The sequence below is a fragment of the Mustela nivalis genome, assembly GCF_964662115.1.
Source record: "Mustela nivalis genome assembly, chromosome: 14".
NCBI classification, from domain to species: Eukaryota; Metazoa; Chordata; class Mammalia; order Carnivora; family Mustelidae; genus Mustela; species Mustela nivalis.
Window position 1 is genome coordinate 92,156,977 of NC_139033.1, and position 17,767 is coordinate 92,174,743.

The 17,767-nt window shown below is 47.5% G+C and overlaps 1 protein-coding gene across 8 annotated transcripts in view; it reads right to left on the minus strand.

Moving 5' to 3' along the window:
- The window catches only part of SGSM1 (small G protein signaling modulator 1), a 90,097-nt gene that overhangs the window by 53,152 nt on the left and 19,178 nt on the right, over nucleotides 1-17,767 (minus strand). For all 8 annotated transcript variants that reach the window (XM_082698815.1, XM_082698811.1, XM_082698814.1 and 5 more), the window contains exons 3-5: nucleotides 6,127-6,202; nucleotides 2,845-3,007; nucleotides 1,121-1,273 (exon numbers count right to left, since the gene is read on the minus strand). In XM_082698815.1, the coding sequence (XP_082554941.1) occupies nucleotides 1,121-1,273; nucleotides 2,845-3,007; nucleotides 6,127-6,202 (392 nt within the window). The remainder of the gene's footprint in view (nucleotides 1-1,120; nucleotides 1,274-2,844; nucleotides 3,008-6,126; nucleotides 6,203-17,767) is intronic.

The following is a 17,767-nucleotide window of genomic DNA, read 5'->3' on the forward strand; positions in this document are numbered from 1 at the left end:
GTTCCTCTCCTGCCTTTGCACTAGCTGTTCCCTCTGCTGGGATCACTCTTTCCGCACACCCCCTTTATCTGATTGGCTAAAGCCTACATGTCCTTCAAACAGAAGCTTAACTGCCATGTCTTCCAGGACACTTTCCCAAGCCACCCAGTGGAGATAAAACACTACCCACCTGACTTGGAATACTCATCATATCTTATCCCAATTAGCACTTACCTGTTTTCCCTGCTACAATACGAGGTTCATGAGAAGAAGCACTTCGCTCTACACTTTCCTGCACATTTTCCTAGCAAACAGGCTAAGAATAAAAGATGATCATAATACCTACTGCATGTGAAGATGTGGTTAAATAAGCACTTTCATACACCAAGAGATACAGAGATTCTCAGATACTTCCCTCATATTCTCCTTCCCTCCTTCTCTCCACCCCCTCTCTCTGGCTGGAAGGGAGTATTGGCCATGAAGAGTCTCCTCATTCATCTGGCTGCCCCATGCCCTTAGCATAACATTCAAGCTTTGAACATGACAGTTGAGATGAATGCATCCCCAGCATCTAGGTTAGTGCCTGGCACATGGTGGGCAGTCATTAAGTATTTACTGGATAAATGAATAGATGGATGGATGGGTAAATGCTTGCCAAGAGGGCCCATGCTCTAAAATCTTTACACCAGTTTGATCTGAGCTAGAAAAGAAAATGTAAAAAGGTATTATTTCTAAAATGATATGTACTTACTAACTCTCCTTCTTTCCCCTTCTCCAGAATGGCAGCAATCCCTGTCCCATTTACCAAATGAGAGCAGAGACCTAGGAGCTAGATGACTCCTCTAGGGCCATAGTTAGCAAGAAGACAGTAGCTTAATTCATGGGAGAAGAAAGATGCCTCAGATACCAAGATACTACATCCCACTCCAAATCTGAAGACTTTGCATTGGCAGTAAGCACCTGAATTTTCCCAAGGTTCTGTACTAGGCTAATCTAGAGGCAAACATCCAGAAAGCCTTTATTTAATCTCTTTCAAATCAAGTACGTATCAAGGGACAGAAAATAAAGCTTTGTGTAATAGGTTGCAATTCCCAGCAGGTGGCGGCAGAGCACACCCAGGAGTCTAGTCTTTTCAGCTCACCTGCTGTTTTCCACCAGATAATGCACAATTTTGTCCAGCACCTTCTCAAACAAGGCAGTGCGAATCCACAGGTGCTTGATGGCAAGTGGGGACAGGTTGGGCAGCTTCGGAAGCTTCCGCACATTCTCCTGGAGGCCCTGGATCTGGTTTCGCCTTCAAGGCAGTAAAGAAGGAGGATGAATATTCACAAAAGAGGAAATCCCACAGGACCAATATGCAACTGGTGAAATGTTCTACCTCTCTAGGAAATGAAGGAATGGCAACTAAAAAAACAGGAGCCCTTATTGCTCCTGGAAAGTGGGTAAAGAGCTGAAAAAAGTCACAATACCCAGTGAGCGTAAAGTTGCAGTGGAACAGACACTTTCATAAACTGTTAATGGACAAGCCAGATACTTACAGTGATGTTTCTCTTCTCTTCCCCTCTGTCCTTCTCTCTTTCTCTCTCCTTCTTTTCCCCCTCTATCTACCATGAATAAGTGACTGCATGAATGAATGAATGGCTCTTGCTTACCACCTGGCATGGGTATCTCTAATTCCTCCATTAGAAAGTCTCTCCCAATATTATGGAAGGCCCATGGAGATCCATCCCTTTAAAGTTATCAGCAAACACCTGAGGATTTAGTAAATGGATTGGAAGGCACCTGAAGACCATGTGGCTGAGGAGTCAGATTCCAAAACAGGAGTTGGCAACACCAAAGCCACATGCTGGCCATCATGCAGTTCTGTCCAGAAGCACTGGGCTGGCATGGCCTGGAAGGCAAGGCAAGGGCCATTTCCCATCCAGTGATGTGGAGTGATCACACACAGCAGAGAAGGCGAACATGTGCCTCTCTCTCCCTTCTCTTGCCCGGAACAGACATGGCTAATTGATCCATGCATTCTTTCCCATGAAACCCAATAGCAGCTCCAGAATCTTTCAAAACAAGGTCTTTCCAGTGGCCTGTAACACGAACTGGAGGTGAAACTTATTTGTCATCCCTGACCAGGCCCCAGATGGAGGCTTTGGCTGCACAGTTGGGACTTTGGGGGTGACTCTGGTGGAAGGCACTCATATATACACACTCAGGCCATGAGTCTCCCAGCAACGAACACAATCAGCCTTGAGATGCATGAGTGAAGTCACTGCTCCTCTTCAATGGTTGCCTCAGTGTCACACGCGGTCCATGCAGACAGTGACCATATTAGTTTCATTAAATTTTGTTCTCCCTGCATTCAGAATGGGGTCTGGGTTCCAAGAGGCACTTACTCATTCAACAATCATTTCTAGAGCATTTGGGGTGCTGGGCAATCTCCAGGCACTGGGGACATAATAGGGAATAACAGATTTTAGTTGCCTGTTCTCATGGAGTTCAGAGTCCAGTGGGGGAGACAGACAAGTATCAAGCAAAAAAATAAATGAATAATTAGAGGTGGTGATAACCACAGGGAAGTATATAAACAGGGGGATGATCTAAAAGATAAATGGGGTGAAGGCTGGAACTTACCCTTAACTGGGGGAAGGCCTGAATGACAAGGAACTAGCTATGGAAGATGGGGGTGTGTGAACTGGGTGATGGGTACAGCATGTGCAAAGGCCCTGGGATAGGAAAGAGTCTGGCAGGTTTGGGGAGCAGAAAGGAGACTGGAGAGAGGGCCAGGACGTAGGGGTGCTTGCAGAGCTCAGGGAGGAGCATGGACTATCCTCCGCAGGCCCACCTGGACCATACCCCATGCTCCACACTCACGTGCTCTCAATCAGCTGCTCCAGGTCCTGCACCTTGCGGCTGAGCTCCTCGGCCGGTGGGAAGTTCTTGCCCACTTTCATGAAGAGAGCTGCAATCTTGTTGCTGCGCAGAAAACCAGCTGCCCGGCGCCGCAGCCCATGCAGGACGCAGGCCTCCACAGCCGCTGTAGGGACACAATGGTCAGTCAGCAGGCTCTGCCCTGCCCACACTCCCCTGCACCCAGCTCAGAACTCCAGTCACACAGAGGCACCTTGGAGAGCTGCAGGCCCCAGAATCACAAAATTCATGAAAGGCTCTTAAGGAAAGGCAGATATGCCTCCCTACCTTCCACTCCCTCAAAAGGGAACAAGAGAGCTTAGCAGTTAACCTATGCTCACTGCCCAAGGTCAGATTGTCTGTGTTGAATGTCCTCTCCCAGATACTAACCAGTTGTGTGACCTTGGGCAACTACTTACCCTCCCTGTGCCTCAGTTTTTTCATTTGTGAAATGGGGATAGTATGAACAAGTCTCTTAAAAGGTTGCTTTTAGAATGAGGTGGAAAGGGATGCCTGGGCAGCCCAGTTGGTTAAGCATCTGCCTTCAAGTCTGGTGGTGATCTTGGGGTCCTGGGATTGAATGCCACATAGGGCTCTCTGCTCAGGAGGAGTCTGCTTCTTCTTCTTTCTCTGTTCTTTCTCTCCCTCTCTCAAATAAATAAGTAAAATCTTTTAAAAAAGAGAATGAGGTGAGAAAAAATGCATGGAAAGCATTTCATGTAAAATCTGGCACATAGAAAGTGCTTTAGAAACTTGAGTTATTACTCCTGGCAGTGAGGGAAGAGGGACTGGACCACAGGACTGTCAAGCTTTCTCTGGGTTAAAGAATCACACCAATGTCATTACTGTGATTCCAGTAAGAGCGAACAGTATGCATCTCATTCTACCTCTGTCACAGCCAAGAAAGGGGGGAAAAATCCCCATTTTTCAGATGTGAAAACTGAGGCTCTAAGCAGTAAGCTGAAGTGCCCAAACCTAGCAAATGAGTGGGGGAGCTGGGATTCAAACCCAGGCCTGAGCCCAAGGTGTGCTCACAACACTTATGCTTCCATGAAAAATTTGAAGAGAGGATGCAGTCATTGTCTTCCAGTATCTGTGTTTCCCCTGGGTGGTCACCTGTGCTCTACCACTAACTTGCTGTGTGACCTCAGGCAAATGGTTTTCCCTCTCTGGGCCTTAGTGTTTCCTCCTGGAAAACAGTCCCTGTGTTGGCCATTCAGATGGCCCCAGTCTTCTTTTTGGTACTTTCAGCAGGCTTCTAATAAGTATTCTCCTGCCCCTATCTTACACAGCAGACTGGGAGCTCACTCTGCTATGTAACAGGAGCATAGTCAGTGTTGATGGGAAAAGGGAGTCTATTATAAGAGCTACTTCTTAGTGGGTATCTGCTGGGTGTCAACCAGTGTTGAAGTTTACCTTCCCTAATCCTGTTAGAAAAACCCTGTGAAGTGAGTGTTCCAGTTGCTGTCACTCCACACAAGGAAAACACCAGCAGTCCGAGGATAAAGAGCCTGGCCAAGGTCAGGCTGTGCACCAGGAAAAATACTGAGAAGTTTTGGTTCAACTACTTCTCTTGGGGTATTTTGTTGTTGTTATTAGCAATTACTTGGCTTTTAAAAAAGTTATTATTTTTTAAGTAGGCTCCATGCCCAACATGAGGTTTGAACTCACATCCCCAAGATCAAGAGACGTGTGCCTACCAACTGAGCCAGCCAGGTGCCCTGGCAATTATTTGACTTTAAATGGATTCCACTCTATTGTCTAATTTGCCTATGGGCTTAAAATATTCTGGGTAAGCATCTTCTACACAGCTTCATTTTCGCTTATACGCACAACACTTTTCATTTGTCTCTACTGCAACAATTTAATCATCTAGGCATTGGAGTCTTGGTAGATTCTTTCTGACAATGGCCCATAAGGAACAATGGATCAGAGACATCTCAGGGAGACCCTGCAGGTCTTATTCAGTGCCATTACATTTCTTCTCTCATCCTGAAACAGTGGTTGAAGTTAGATGACCATCATGATTTTTAGCACTTTCTATTCCTCTAAGTCTTTAATAGGTAGATATGGCCACACATTCTGAAATGGGCATGACTATTATTTTCTTTGCAAAGAGAGATGTTCAAAAGAAAAAAAATAGGTGAGAATATCCCCAAATTCACATTTATGTGTATATATATATACATGTATACAAATACATATAAATGTGTATATATATACCCCTACATATACACATACAAATGCAAGTACACAAATATACCTATCTCTGTAATTTAAACAAACACATTAAAAAATAAAATTAAAATCATTAAAAAAATAAAATAAAATTTGCCTAAGTAACCCAAAAAACAAGTAGCAGAGAAGGCATTTGAACCCAGGTCTGCCTGGCTGCAAAGGGACTGAACAGACATCAGCAGGCTCCCAGGTCTCGGTGTGTGCTCCCATAGGTGGTGTGCCCAGCCGTGGGGATGAAGCTGAAGGGCCAGCTAGGTCTCCTCACTGGGGCCTCTGCAGGAGGCCAAGACTGAGAGAGGGGAATTATAGCATGTCCTTTCTCCCAAGACACTCCAGTCACACATTAAAAAGGTTTTTCAGGGAGAAACACCCCTACTTACATGAACACACAGATTAGAAGCTGAATCCTGATTTGGGGGACACACAAAACCTACGTTTATAGCTGCGGAGTAAATACAGTAAGAACCTGGCAGCATGGTTATTTCTGGAAACTTTGTGAGCCCAGCTGGTTCGAGGAGAGAAGTCTGAGTCAGGCTCCGATCCCCCGAGCCTGTCTCCTTTGCTGAGCCAGCTGGATGTGATCCCTCGGTGGGGAGGGGGGTTGATGGCTCCTAATTCCTTATATTTTTAAAGCCCATCCATCCTCTCCCTTTATTTGGCAACAGCCATAGGCAGGGTGAGGAAAGGGCATTCGTCAGATGAGAGACCAGCATCACTACGGGTGTGAGTCGCCATGCTCTAAGCCCACAGGAGGGGAAGGCAGTCAGTCCCTCTGGCATCAACAGTGATTAACTCCCCATGGGGTGCAGAGGTCATGCTTCATTTCTTCTCTAGACTTTTCCATGTTTCCAAATTCCCTAATGGAGCCCCTTGGGAACCTACAAATAACTATGGAGTCACAGAGCAAAAGAAGCAGTGTCAGACGCTCGCTCGTGGGGGCATTCCACTCCCCCTGAGGCAGCCCACAGAGAAAGGAGTCATTTTCAAGGCCACGGGCTGCGAACTCACCACAGAAGGAGATGATGTGGCTGCTGTCCTCATGGACAAACTTCCGTGTGACGGCCTCCTCCATGATCTGCTTCACCTGGAAGGCAGAGGCAGCTGAAAGGGGAGACCCAAATGTGCCTGGGGTGCGGTCACCCCAGAGGGCTGTGTTGCCTCTCTGGGCCTTCTCAGGCTGGCTGGGGCGGCTGGCTGACTACCTTCCTTCCATGCCCTCCTCACAGTCTTCTGAAAGCCTGAGGCCTGTCACAGTGTCACAATTCACAATTTATGGAATTATTTTTTTCGGGTGCTCTGCATGGCAGGGAGGGCAGTTCTTTTCAGGTGTCACAAGAAATGTCATCTCCTTCCTGGGCCCCATTAGCTGAGACCGCCCTCCTCCCCCTCCAAGACTCCATCCACACCTTGTTATAGCTCCTTCCGGGTACTTATCCTATTCCTGTCCCATGTTATTTACTTACTATCTCCCTGCTCTAGGACATGAATTCCCTGGGGGCAGCGCCTCATCTGCCTGTTATATCCACAGAGACTAGAATAGTGCCTGGTGTATAGCAGGTGCTCAATAAATATTTTTGGAAGGAAAAACAAAAGTATGTAAAAGAATCAGGCAGAGTGACAACTCAGCCCTGGAATCTGGCAAACCCAGGTTTAAATCCCTGTTCAGGCACCTACCAGCTGGGTTTGTGATATTGTTTTGGGAAACCGAGGCTCATCGAGGGGAAATGATCTGCCTAGAGAAGAAGAGCTGGCCCAGAGCAGAGACAGAATTCCAGGCTGAGTCTGAATCCCCAGATCTATGCTCTTCCTACCATCCTCACATGCTCAACAAATATTTTCTGAGCACCACTGATATACCAGGTATGGGGGACCCAGTGCTGAAAGGGCAACTACGCCTCTGCTCACAGAGGGGACACTCTGGTTACTTGAACACCCTTCTGCTTTGCTGGATCCTGGTTCCCACTCTGCCCAGAGCCACTACGGGACTTTAGCAAAACATTTCTCCTCTCTAAGGCCTCAGTTTCCCCACCTTGAGGTTGAGGAGATTGGGAGGGATAACCTCCAATGCCGGTCCCAGCTCCACATCACCGTGCTGTGATGCAGAGGTGATGGGAACAGTTCTGAATCTGACCCCTTCTGTGGGCTTCCTGGCTGGCCTGTGGCCTACTCTGCCTCGGCCTCAGCCGGGCCTGCTCAGCCATGCCCCCGTCAGAGAGCAATCTCAGGCCCTACATGTCCCTCTCTCTCCTCCTTCTGCCTGCCTCCTAGAGGGGAAGGCAGAACACAGAGCATCCCAGGTCCCACTCTGTGGGTTCCTGCCCCACGCGTCCAAGTTAGCACCCTCCCTGTGAACAGCTGCTGACCTTGGAGCTCAGCGCCCCCAAGCTGAGCTTTGCCAGCTGTATTCCTAAGTCTGAAAACTGTCCAGCCAAACCCGTGGAACTGGTCCTATTCACAGGCAAACAGGCTGACTCAAGGTTACATGGCTAGGAAGCAACAACTGGACTTTTGACTTATACTGGTTTCTTCGACCTTAGCACCAGCAGCTATTCCCTGGCCCCTTCAGCTTCTAGCTGTGCTTCCTCAGGCCAGTCACATCACCTCTCTGAACCTTAGTATTCCCATCGGGTAAAGGGCGTAGAGGAATAGCACCTGCCTCAAGGGGCTGTGGGAAGACAGAACAAGGTCATGTTCACCATGTGCTGAGCACCAAACCCGGCACAGAGGGGCCTGTGGTAAATGTTAGAGCTGTGCATGCGTCTCCCCTCTCTGAACCCTCTTTTTACAGTTATTCTGGCCCCTGCTAAAATAGTGCCTGCTGAGGAGAATAAATTCCCTGGCTTTCAAGGCCCCCACAGTGGCTGCTTTGCTAAGCCCCATCAGATTTATATGGATTTCATCCTCCCCACCCACCTGCGGACCTCATGAGGGGAGAGCACACTGCTGGATAGTTATGGCTCGGGGACATCTTAGGTGCTCAATAAAATTCAGTTTGAGGAACAAATGGCTTGAAAGATCATGACTGGCTTTTGCGTTGGGAGAATATTTTAATTGGAAAATATGCTTTCCTGTCACCATATTTGTGGGTAAATAGAGAGCAGCAGCATTAACATCCCTGTTTGTCAAGGGAGCACAGAGAGGCACAGAGGGGTGGTGTCATCTGCCCGGGGTCACAAAGCTGATGAGGAGAGTCAAGGGTTAGTTAGACCCAGGTCTGTCTGACTCTAGGGGCTGAGTTCCTTTGCAACAGTCCATTAAGCCCACACAATCTCAGAGCATTTAGCCACCCCTCCCGCCCCCCACTACCTGCCTCCTTTGTTCCTTTGCTCCCCTAAAACAGGGTACAGTGATGCTGGCCTACCACCCAGTAGGTTGTGGAACCTGCCAGGTGGGGCTTGCCAAGCACCCAGACCTGGGTGTCCCTTGGGAGTAGAATGGGGGCTCCAGGCAGCTGGGACAGGAGTGCTTTCGGAAAACACAGTGTTTCTTTAAAAGCTAAGAACTGGGGGCCAGACAGGCCTGTGTTCAAATCCCAGCCCAAACACTTACTAGCTGTAGGACCTTAGGCAAATTCCTTTACCTAGGACCAACTCCCAGAGTCAGTAAAATCTGTTGGCTCTGCCAACCCAGAGCCTGACCGTTTCTCATCCTCTCCATCAGGACCTCTCTGATCCAAGTGGCCTTGCTCCAAGTCACATCTCTCCTGGATTGACACTGCACCCTCTCGCTTGTCTCCCTGTCTCCACCTCCTGAGAGACTCATCTTAACATGACCAGAAGGATCTTGTTAAAAGGTAAGTCAACAGAACAACCAGACAGAAGATCAATAAGGAAATGGAGAACCTCAACAACTTTATAGACTAACTGGACCTAAGAGACATACATTACCCTCCACCAAACAAGAATAGAAAACACATTTTTCTCAAGTGCTCATACAGGATAGAGCATGTCACAGACTAGGGCACAAAACAAGTCTTAACAAATCTTCAAAGACTGAAATCATACCAGGTATCTTTTCTGATCACAATGGCATGAAACTAGAGACCAGCCCTGTGAGTGGAAATTAAGCCACACACTCTTAAACAACCAATGGGTCAAAGAATTCACAGGAGAAATTTGCAAATACCTTGAGACAAATGGAAATGAACATGTAACATAACCGAATCCATGAAATGTAAAGAAAGCACTAATAGGAGGTAAATTTATAGCCAGGAATGCTTATGTTAAAAGACCAGGAAAGAGCTGAAATCAAGAATCTATTGTTATACCATGAGAAACTATAAAAAAAGAACAAACTAAACCCAAGGCTAGAAGAAGCAGAGATAACAAAATAGAAAATAAATACGATGGGAAATTTTTAACAAAATCAAGAGTGGGTTCTTCAAAAATATAAGCTGTATTGACAAAACTTTAAGCCAGACTGACTAAGAAAAAAAGAAGACTCAAATAACTAACATCAGAATTAACACCAATCCTCCTCAAATTCTTCCAAAAACAACAAACACACAAACAAAAAACACTGAAGAAGAGGGGATACTTTTGTTATATGATATCAAAGCCAGGCAAGATACTACCCGTAAACTACAGACAAACATCACTCATGAATGCTGATGTCAAAATCTACATCAAAACACTAGCAAACAGAATTTGGCAATATCTGGAAAAGATAGCACACAGCGACCAAGTTAGGATTTACTGCTAAAATGCAGGGATGGTTCCAAGCTATTCCAACCAAGGTAATATACCACATTAACAAAATGAAGAGAAAAAAACAAAACAAAACAGCATCTTGGTTGATGCAGAAAAAGAATCTGACGCGATCTAACACCCTTTCTTCAGAAAATGCTCACTAAACTAAGAATAGCAAGAAACTGCCTCAACTTAATAGAGCTACCATTCACTGCAATGGTGGAAGCCAAAAGCTTTTCCTGCAAAGCCAAGAACAAGAAAGAAAAACCTGCCTGTTCCTGTCTCTTTTATTTCACATAGCAGTGGAAGTTCCAGCCAGATGAATTAGGGCAAGAAAAAGCAATCAAAGGTATGTAAATCCAAAAGAAAGAAGTAAAATGATCTCAGTTGATGGATGGCACAATCTTATGCACAGAAAACCCCGAAGATTCCACAAGGAAATGGTTGGCCATCATAAATACATTTAGCAAAGTTGTGGGATACTAAATCAACATGTGAAAATGAGCCGTAGTTCTAAACATTGACAAGGAACAATCCAAAGAAGAGTATCAACATTCCATTTACAAGAGCATCAAAAAGAATAAAATACTTTTTAAAAAAAGATTTTATTTATTTACTTGACATACAGAGATCACAAGTAGGCAGAGAGGCAGACAGAGAGAGAGGGGGAAGCAGGCTCCCTGCTGAGCAGAGAGCTTGACGTGGGGCCGGACCCCAGGACCCTGAGATCATAACCTGAGCCAAAGGCAGAGGCTTAACCCACTGAGCCAGCCGGGCACCCCAAAAAGAATAAAATACTTAAGAATAAACTTAACCAAGGAGCGGAAAGACCTGGGTGTTGAGAGCTCTAATAGATGTGCTGAGAGAACTCTGTTAGGAGGCAAAGAAATGGAAAGGCATCCCACCTGTTCAGAGATCAAAAGACTGAATATCGTTGTCAATAAAATCCAAAGCCATCTGCAGGTGTCATGTAATCCCCATCAAAATCCCGGTGGCATTTTGTTGCCCTTATTGTTGTTTCTGGCTTTCTTTTCAGAAAAAGAAAATATCTATCCTTAAAATGTGTATGGAATCTCAAGGGACCGTGAATAGGCAAAGCATCTTGAAAAGGAAGAACCAAGTTAGAGGTCTCACACTTCCTGACTTCAAACCTTTAGAAAATTATGGTAATCAAAACAGTGAGATATGGGCATAAAAATAAGTGGAAAAGAATAGAGAACCCAGAAACAAACCCTCATGTCTATCAGTATATGTGAAATGATTTTGCATGGGTGCCCAGACCATTCAATGGGGGGAAAGGACAGTACTTCCCACAAAATGCTTTTAGGAAAACTGGATCTCTACATGCAGAAGAATGAAGTGAGACCTTCACCTATTTCACACACAAGAATCAACTCAAAATGGGTTAAAGACCTAAACAGAAGAGTGAAAACCATGGGGCTCCTCAAAGGAACATAGCAGAGAAACTCATGACACTGGGTTTGGCAATGATTTCTTGGCTGTGACACCAAAAGGAAAGGCAGCAGAAGTAACGTGAAAAAAACTGAATTACATCGAAGTAAAAAACATCTGTACATCAAAGGACACTATAGAGTGAAAAAGGCAAGCCATGCAGTGGGAGAAAATATTTGCAAATCGTGTATCTGATAAGGAGCCAATGTCTAGATTGATGATGAATTCCAAACAGCCGAACAACAAAAAACAACCTGATTCCATAATGGGCAAAGGACCTTAAGAGACATGTCTTCCAGAGAAGACCTACGGATGGCCAACCAGTGCACAAGAAGGTGCCCAACTTCTCTCATCATCAGGGAGGTGCAAATCAAAACCACCATGGGATACCACCTCACACCCATGAAGAGGGCTACTATCCAAAAACAGAGAATAACCATGGGTGGTAATGTGGAGAAATGGGGACCCTTGGGCATTGCTACCAGGACGTAAAATCAGGAAAATAGTAGGGCAGTTGCTGAAAAAACTAAACAGAACATCACTGTAGGATCCAGCAATTCTACTTCTGGGTAGGCACCCCAAAGAATTGGAAGCAGAGTATGGGAGAGAGATTTGCACACCCATGTTCACGGCAGCATTAAGTACAAGGGCCAAAGGTAGAAGGAACCCGAATGGCCATCGCTGGCCAATGGATAAACAAGATGGAGCAGACACGTTCAAGGGAATGAAATTCAGCCTTACAAAGGAAGGGCATTCAGACACCTACTCCAGCATGGATGAACTTGAACACATCATGCCAAGAAACAAGCCAACCACAAAGAGACTTGGTCTCATGGGAAGCCCCTGGAGTAGTCAAGTGCATGGAGACAGGAAGAAGTACGGCACTTGCCAGGGCTGGGAGGAGGAGGGCACGGGGAATTTTGGCTTAATGCAATTACTGTTTAATGGGTACAGAGTTGTAGTTTTGTATGATGGAGAGAGATTGACTACCCAACAATGTGAATTACTTAACACCACTGAACTTAAAAAGGATGATGAAGGCAAATTTTATGTTCTGTGTATTTTACCACAATTTTTAGAAGTGTAGATATTATGTGTTAACATGGTGTAAATAAGTGAATATTTTGAACCCTTCAGGGCTCTCATCTCACTGAGAATGACAGCCTCAGTCCTCACCATGGGCCACAAGGATCTGCACAACTTCAACCCACCACCAACCTTCTGACCTCCTCCCCCAGCTGTCCCCATCACTCAGTCCACATACCGCTTCTCCCTGTGGTCTGCTCAGCAATGTGGGCGCAGGCCCATTTCGTGGCCCTCCGCACATGCTGTTTGCTTTGCTGGAATGCTCTCTCCCCAGAGATCAACACAGTTCAACTCTGTGCTTAAATGCCACCTCCCCTGATTGTGCTACTTAAAACTGCCCGCCTCCCCGCACCCAACACTCAACGTACTCGTTTTCTGCTTATTTCTCTCCAGAGCGCTTCTCGCCTCTAACCCGCTACACGTGGTGCTTATTTTGTCCTGGGCATCTCCAATCTCATGGGCTTCTACCATCTACAAGGTCAGGAATTCCACATATGTCAATCACTACCCTATTCTCGAGACCTGGAGAATGCCTGGCACATAGTAGGCATGCAGTATCTGTGGGAGGAATGTGGACCTCCCACAGTGATGTTTACATGAGGTGAGAAAGAGCACTCAGCATAGCTCCTGATAGAGGGTACGTGCTCCATAAACAGTGGCAATTTAATAACGATCATGTAGACAGCCTGCTGCTTGAACAAGTCACTTCTGGTCCTTGCACCCTACTCCTCTGCTCATCCAACACATGAATGCAGGTAAAACCAGGTTAAAAAGAATGAAAATCAATCTTGAAGAGGAAACTGCCACCAAAGGCAGCCTGCGGGGCTGCAGGCAGTGTGGAAAGAAGGGGCTTTGCCTTGAAGATGAGGAAGTGGGGGGCGTTATAAGCAAGTGGAATGCAGAGAAGAAGAGCTAGTAAGTTCCAAGAGTGTCGCAGTTTGTAAAGTGCTCTCCTGCCTGCCTTCCCTCATTGGATCATCCTGACAATTCAGGGTGAATGTCTCCCCATTTACAGAGGAAGAAACAGAGACTCTGGGGAGGAGGACGCTCCTTGCTGTAGACTAAATGATTATATTCCCCCCAGAATTCCTATGTTGAAACCCTAATCCCCAGTGTGACGGTATGGGGCGGAGGGGCTGTGGGAGGTGATGAGGTCAAGGACAGAAGCAGTACCATATGAAAGAGTCCCCAGAGAGCCCCCTTCCCTCTTCTGCCATGTGAAGACACAGAAAAGACAGCCATCTATGAACCGGGAAGCAGGTTCGCAGCAGACACTGAACTACCGGCACCTTGATCTTGGACTTCCCCATGTCCAGAACCATGAGAAATAAGTGTTCATTGTTTAAGCCACCCACTATATGGTATTTTTGTTATAGCAGGCCAAATGGACTAAGACACTTCCTCAAGTTGGCACAAGAGGGAAGTTTTGGGGGCAGACACGGCACCCAGAACTACGGACCTCAAGGCCCAAGGGCCGGGGTCTGCAAACTTCTTCTGTAGAGATTTACAGTGTAAGCATTTGTGGCCTTGCTGGTCATCTGGTCTCTGTCTCAATGATTCAACTTCATCCTTGTGCCATGAGAGCAGCCACATGTAAATGAATGAGTGTGGCTGTGTTCCAATAAAACTTTATTTACAAAAACAAGTGGAGGGCCAGTTCTGTCCTTTGGCCAAGAGTTTGCTGACAGTGAAATAATAAAAAACGTGTTTTCTATTGGTCTTGGTCTCCTGTTTCTGGCACAGGCCTTATAAAGCCCTGGTAATTTCCTAAGTGATAATAGCACTAGGAGCATCTTCTGGTCTGACATTTGACCTTTGACCCCAGTTCCTGACACTGAAGTCCTAAATCCCTTGGAATTTCCTCCATGATAGGAATGTCTTTTATTCTAATGAGGTGATGCCTAGTGGGCTCCTGGATCATGTCATGAAGGGGACTGGTCACCAAAAGGACCAAGCCATGGTGAGAAGCTTGGAACCTTCAGCCCCATCCCTCATTCTCCAGGAATGGGGGGAGGGGAAGGGATGGAGACTGAATTAACTATTGATCATGTCTATGTCATGAAGCCTCCATAAAAATTCCAAAAGTGTGGGGTTTGGAGACAATCTAGGACTTGTATCTGAAGTGGGGGGCAGGCTTGGAGGACTGGGCCCCAAACCTGTGGGATCTGACTCCAGGTCGCTAGAATCGGAATTCAGTTCAGTGGCCGGCCACACAGCTGGGGCCAGAGACCTGCCCAACATGTAGGAAACCCACAGCCCTCTAGGGTGCGCAGGGTCATGCAGGAAGAGTGTGAGATAAAGGAGGAATGTATGGGAGTGTGTCTTCCCAAATCACAGATCCCACATGAGAATGCCTGGGGGCACCAGGCTGGCCCAGGCTGACTGCCTTGGGGACCTAAGTGGGGACACAGTGGGGACAGCTCTGGGGTGAGCACTAACACGGCTAACATACCATGCACGGGGCTAGCCTCAGCTCTTTCCAGGGTCCAGCCCTCTCTTAGGCAGCTTGCAGTCCTCCTACCAAGGTCCCCCTGCTTCTCGGTGGTGGCCACCTGCCTGTCGCCTGCTGGAACCACTCTGACACAGGCACCCTGCACCTATCTGTGTCCTCCCCTCGTGGCAAACACAGAGACTGCCAGGCACCATCTGCTCCATCCACACAAGGAAGCCAGGATGGAAAATACCTCAGCTTTAGGTTCTGGCAGGGATACCAACTAGGAGGCGTCCTCAGGCTGGCACTGTCCCTCGGGGCCTCACTTTACCCTCTGGGCTCAAAGACCTGCACCACTTCTGTGTCACACCTCTTCTACCCACGTTTCAGATCCTGCAGGCTATCACCTCCTCCACTGCTATGGGCTGAACTGTGTCCCTGCCCTCTGCTCATATGCTGAAATCATAAACCCTAGTACCTTAGCATGTGATTGACCTATTTGAGGACAAGATCTTTATAGAGGTAATTATGTTAAAATGAGGTCATTAAGGTGGGTCATCATCAGTACCACTGGTGTCCTTGTAAGAGGAAATGTGAACATAGCCCACTCCAGAGGGAAGACCACATGAAGACTCCCCTAGGGCCCTCCCTTGAGGACCTTGGAAGGAGCCAAACCCGCTTGATACTATGATCTTAGACTTCCAGCCTCCAGAATTGTGAGAAATCAAATTTCTGTTGTCTAAGCCCCCCCCCCCACCCCCAGGATGTGGTACCTTGTGACGGCAGCCAGGAGAGAATGCCAAAGCTGCCAGCAGCATCCTCGCCATCACATTCCTCACCCTCATCCCTCTGAGCACTTCTCTGCCAGAGAATGAAGGATTGAATGAGGGAATGAATTCTAGGCTTATTGTATTATCAACTCACTGTACCCTCTGCAAAGCCCTTGGTTCTATTTTTATGAGAATGAAGATCAGAGAGGCTAAGCAACTGGCCCACGGTCACACAGTGAACACAGTGAATTCAGGCAGAAGCAGAATCTAAACCCGGGCTCTTGATGCTGCTCTAGAAGCTTCAGCCAATGGCTCGTCTCTGAAAATAGTAATTAATACTATTCTCACTTACTATGTGCACAGCATTATGCTAAGCAGACATCCTGTTATGGGCCAGATGCTTGTGTCCACACAAGTCACATGAGGGAGCCCTACCCCTCAGTCCTATGTAATGGTATTTGGAGGAGGTGCCTCTGGGGTGCAATTAGGGTGACATGAGGTCATGAAAGTGATGCTTCAGCATGGGACTAGTGTCCTTAAAAGAAGAGGAAGAGGGATGCCTGGGTGGCTCAGTTGGTTAAGCCGTAGTCTTCGGCTCAGGTCATGATCCCAGTGTCCTGGGATCAAGTCTCACATCAGGCTCCTTGCTTGGCAGGGAGCCTGCTTCTCCTTCTGCCTGCTACTCTGTCTGCCTGTGCTCGGGCATGGTGCGCTCTCTCTCTCTCCCTCTGACAAATAAATAAATAAAATCTTAAAAAAGGGGGGGGGGCACCTGGGTGGCTCAGTGGGTTAAAGCCTCTGCTTTCGGCCCAGGTCATGATCCCAGGGTCCTGGGATTGAGCCCGGCATCGGGCTCTCTGCTCAGCGGGAAGCCTGCTTCTCCCTCTCTCTCTGCCTGCCTCTGTGCTTACTTGTGATCTCTGCCTGTCAAACAAGTCAATAAAATATTAAAAAAAAAAAAAAAAAGAAGAAGAGGAAGAAATCAGAGCAGTCAAGAGTGAAAAGGTAGTGGTCTACAAGCCAGGAAGAGAGCCCTCACCTGGAATCAAATCAGCGAGCACCCTGACCTTGTCAGGACTTCTCAGCCTCTAAATTGCAAGAAATAAATGTCTGCTTAGACCACTCCATCTGTGGTCTTCTGCTGCAGCAGCCTGACCTGAGATGCATGACAAGCCCCATGTAATCCGCACAACATAGTTCCTACCCACTTAACAGACAAGGAAATGCTGAAATTAGAGGTATTGGTGACTACCTAGCCAAGGTCATCAGAAAACTCCAAGGTCACCCTGCTGAGGTTCATATGCTGGTCACTCTGACTCCAAGGGAGCCTCTACCCACCACACTCTGCCCCAGAAATAGGGGTCAGATGCTCTCACTGGAGTTGCTGGCCTCAGTTACAGGAGAGAAGACACAATCCCTTCCTATCCCTCTCCCTGTCTCCAGAAGGCCCAGGGAACTCCTAACCACTGCATATGGCGGGTAACAACACTGATGGATTTATTCCGCATCTCAGCACAAGCCAGGGTGGAGTCTGGGGGGCTTCTGCCTCTCTGTGTCCCAGGATGGCCTGGTCGAGCAAAATGAAGATTCAGAAGGCAGCTGTTGGCAAACCCACTGGCAGGGGCTTCTGTGTGCTTGAGGGATAGCGAGAACGTTTTCGGTTTGGGACACAGGGGCCAGAGGACTCAGGGATAGGGAAGGGAGGCCTCTGGTCCCTCCCTGGCTCCTCGGACAAGTCCAGATGGTGTGGCACATGTCACAGTGTGCCCCACAGTCCCCTCCGGGACTGGAGGCTGCTGGAGATCTGCAGGAGAACCCTCAGCTACTAGTCCCTTAGGGGACAGGGAATCCCTTCGGCCAAAGGCAGAGAGCTCCCCCAAGGCCTCACTACTTCCGGGGGTGGCCCCCACCCCGTGGCTGGAACATGTGGGCTCTAAGATCTGGCCTCCTTGCCCCAGCTTGGGACAGCTTTGAAGGGCCATCCCATCCCCCTGGGAACGCCCTGCAGGGTTTCCATGGAAGCCTCATGGCCCATCTTCTCCCTTGGGTCCCTCCTGCTTGCCTCACTTTGCTTCCCTGGGTGTTCATCCTAAAGACACTCCCAAACAAGCCTGCATGCTGACCTCCATCTCGACAATGGCCCCTTCGCTCAAGGGCCACCAGACCTCAAGACAACTGCCAACAGGGACAAGCTGTACACACTTCCCCATGCTGGGGAGCTC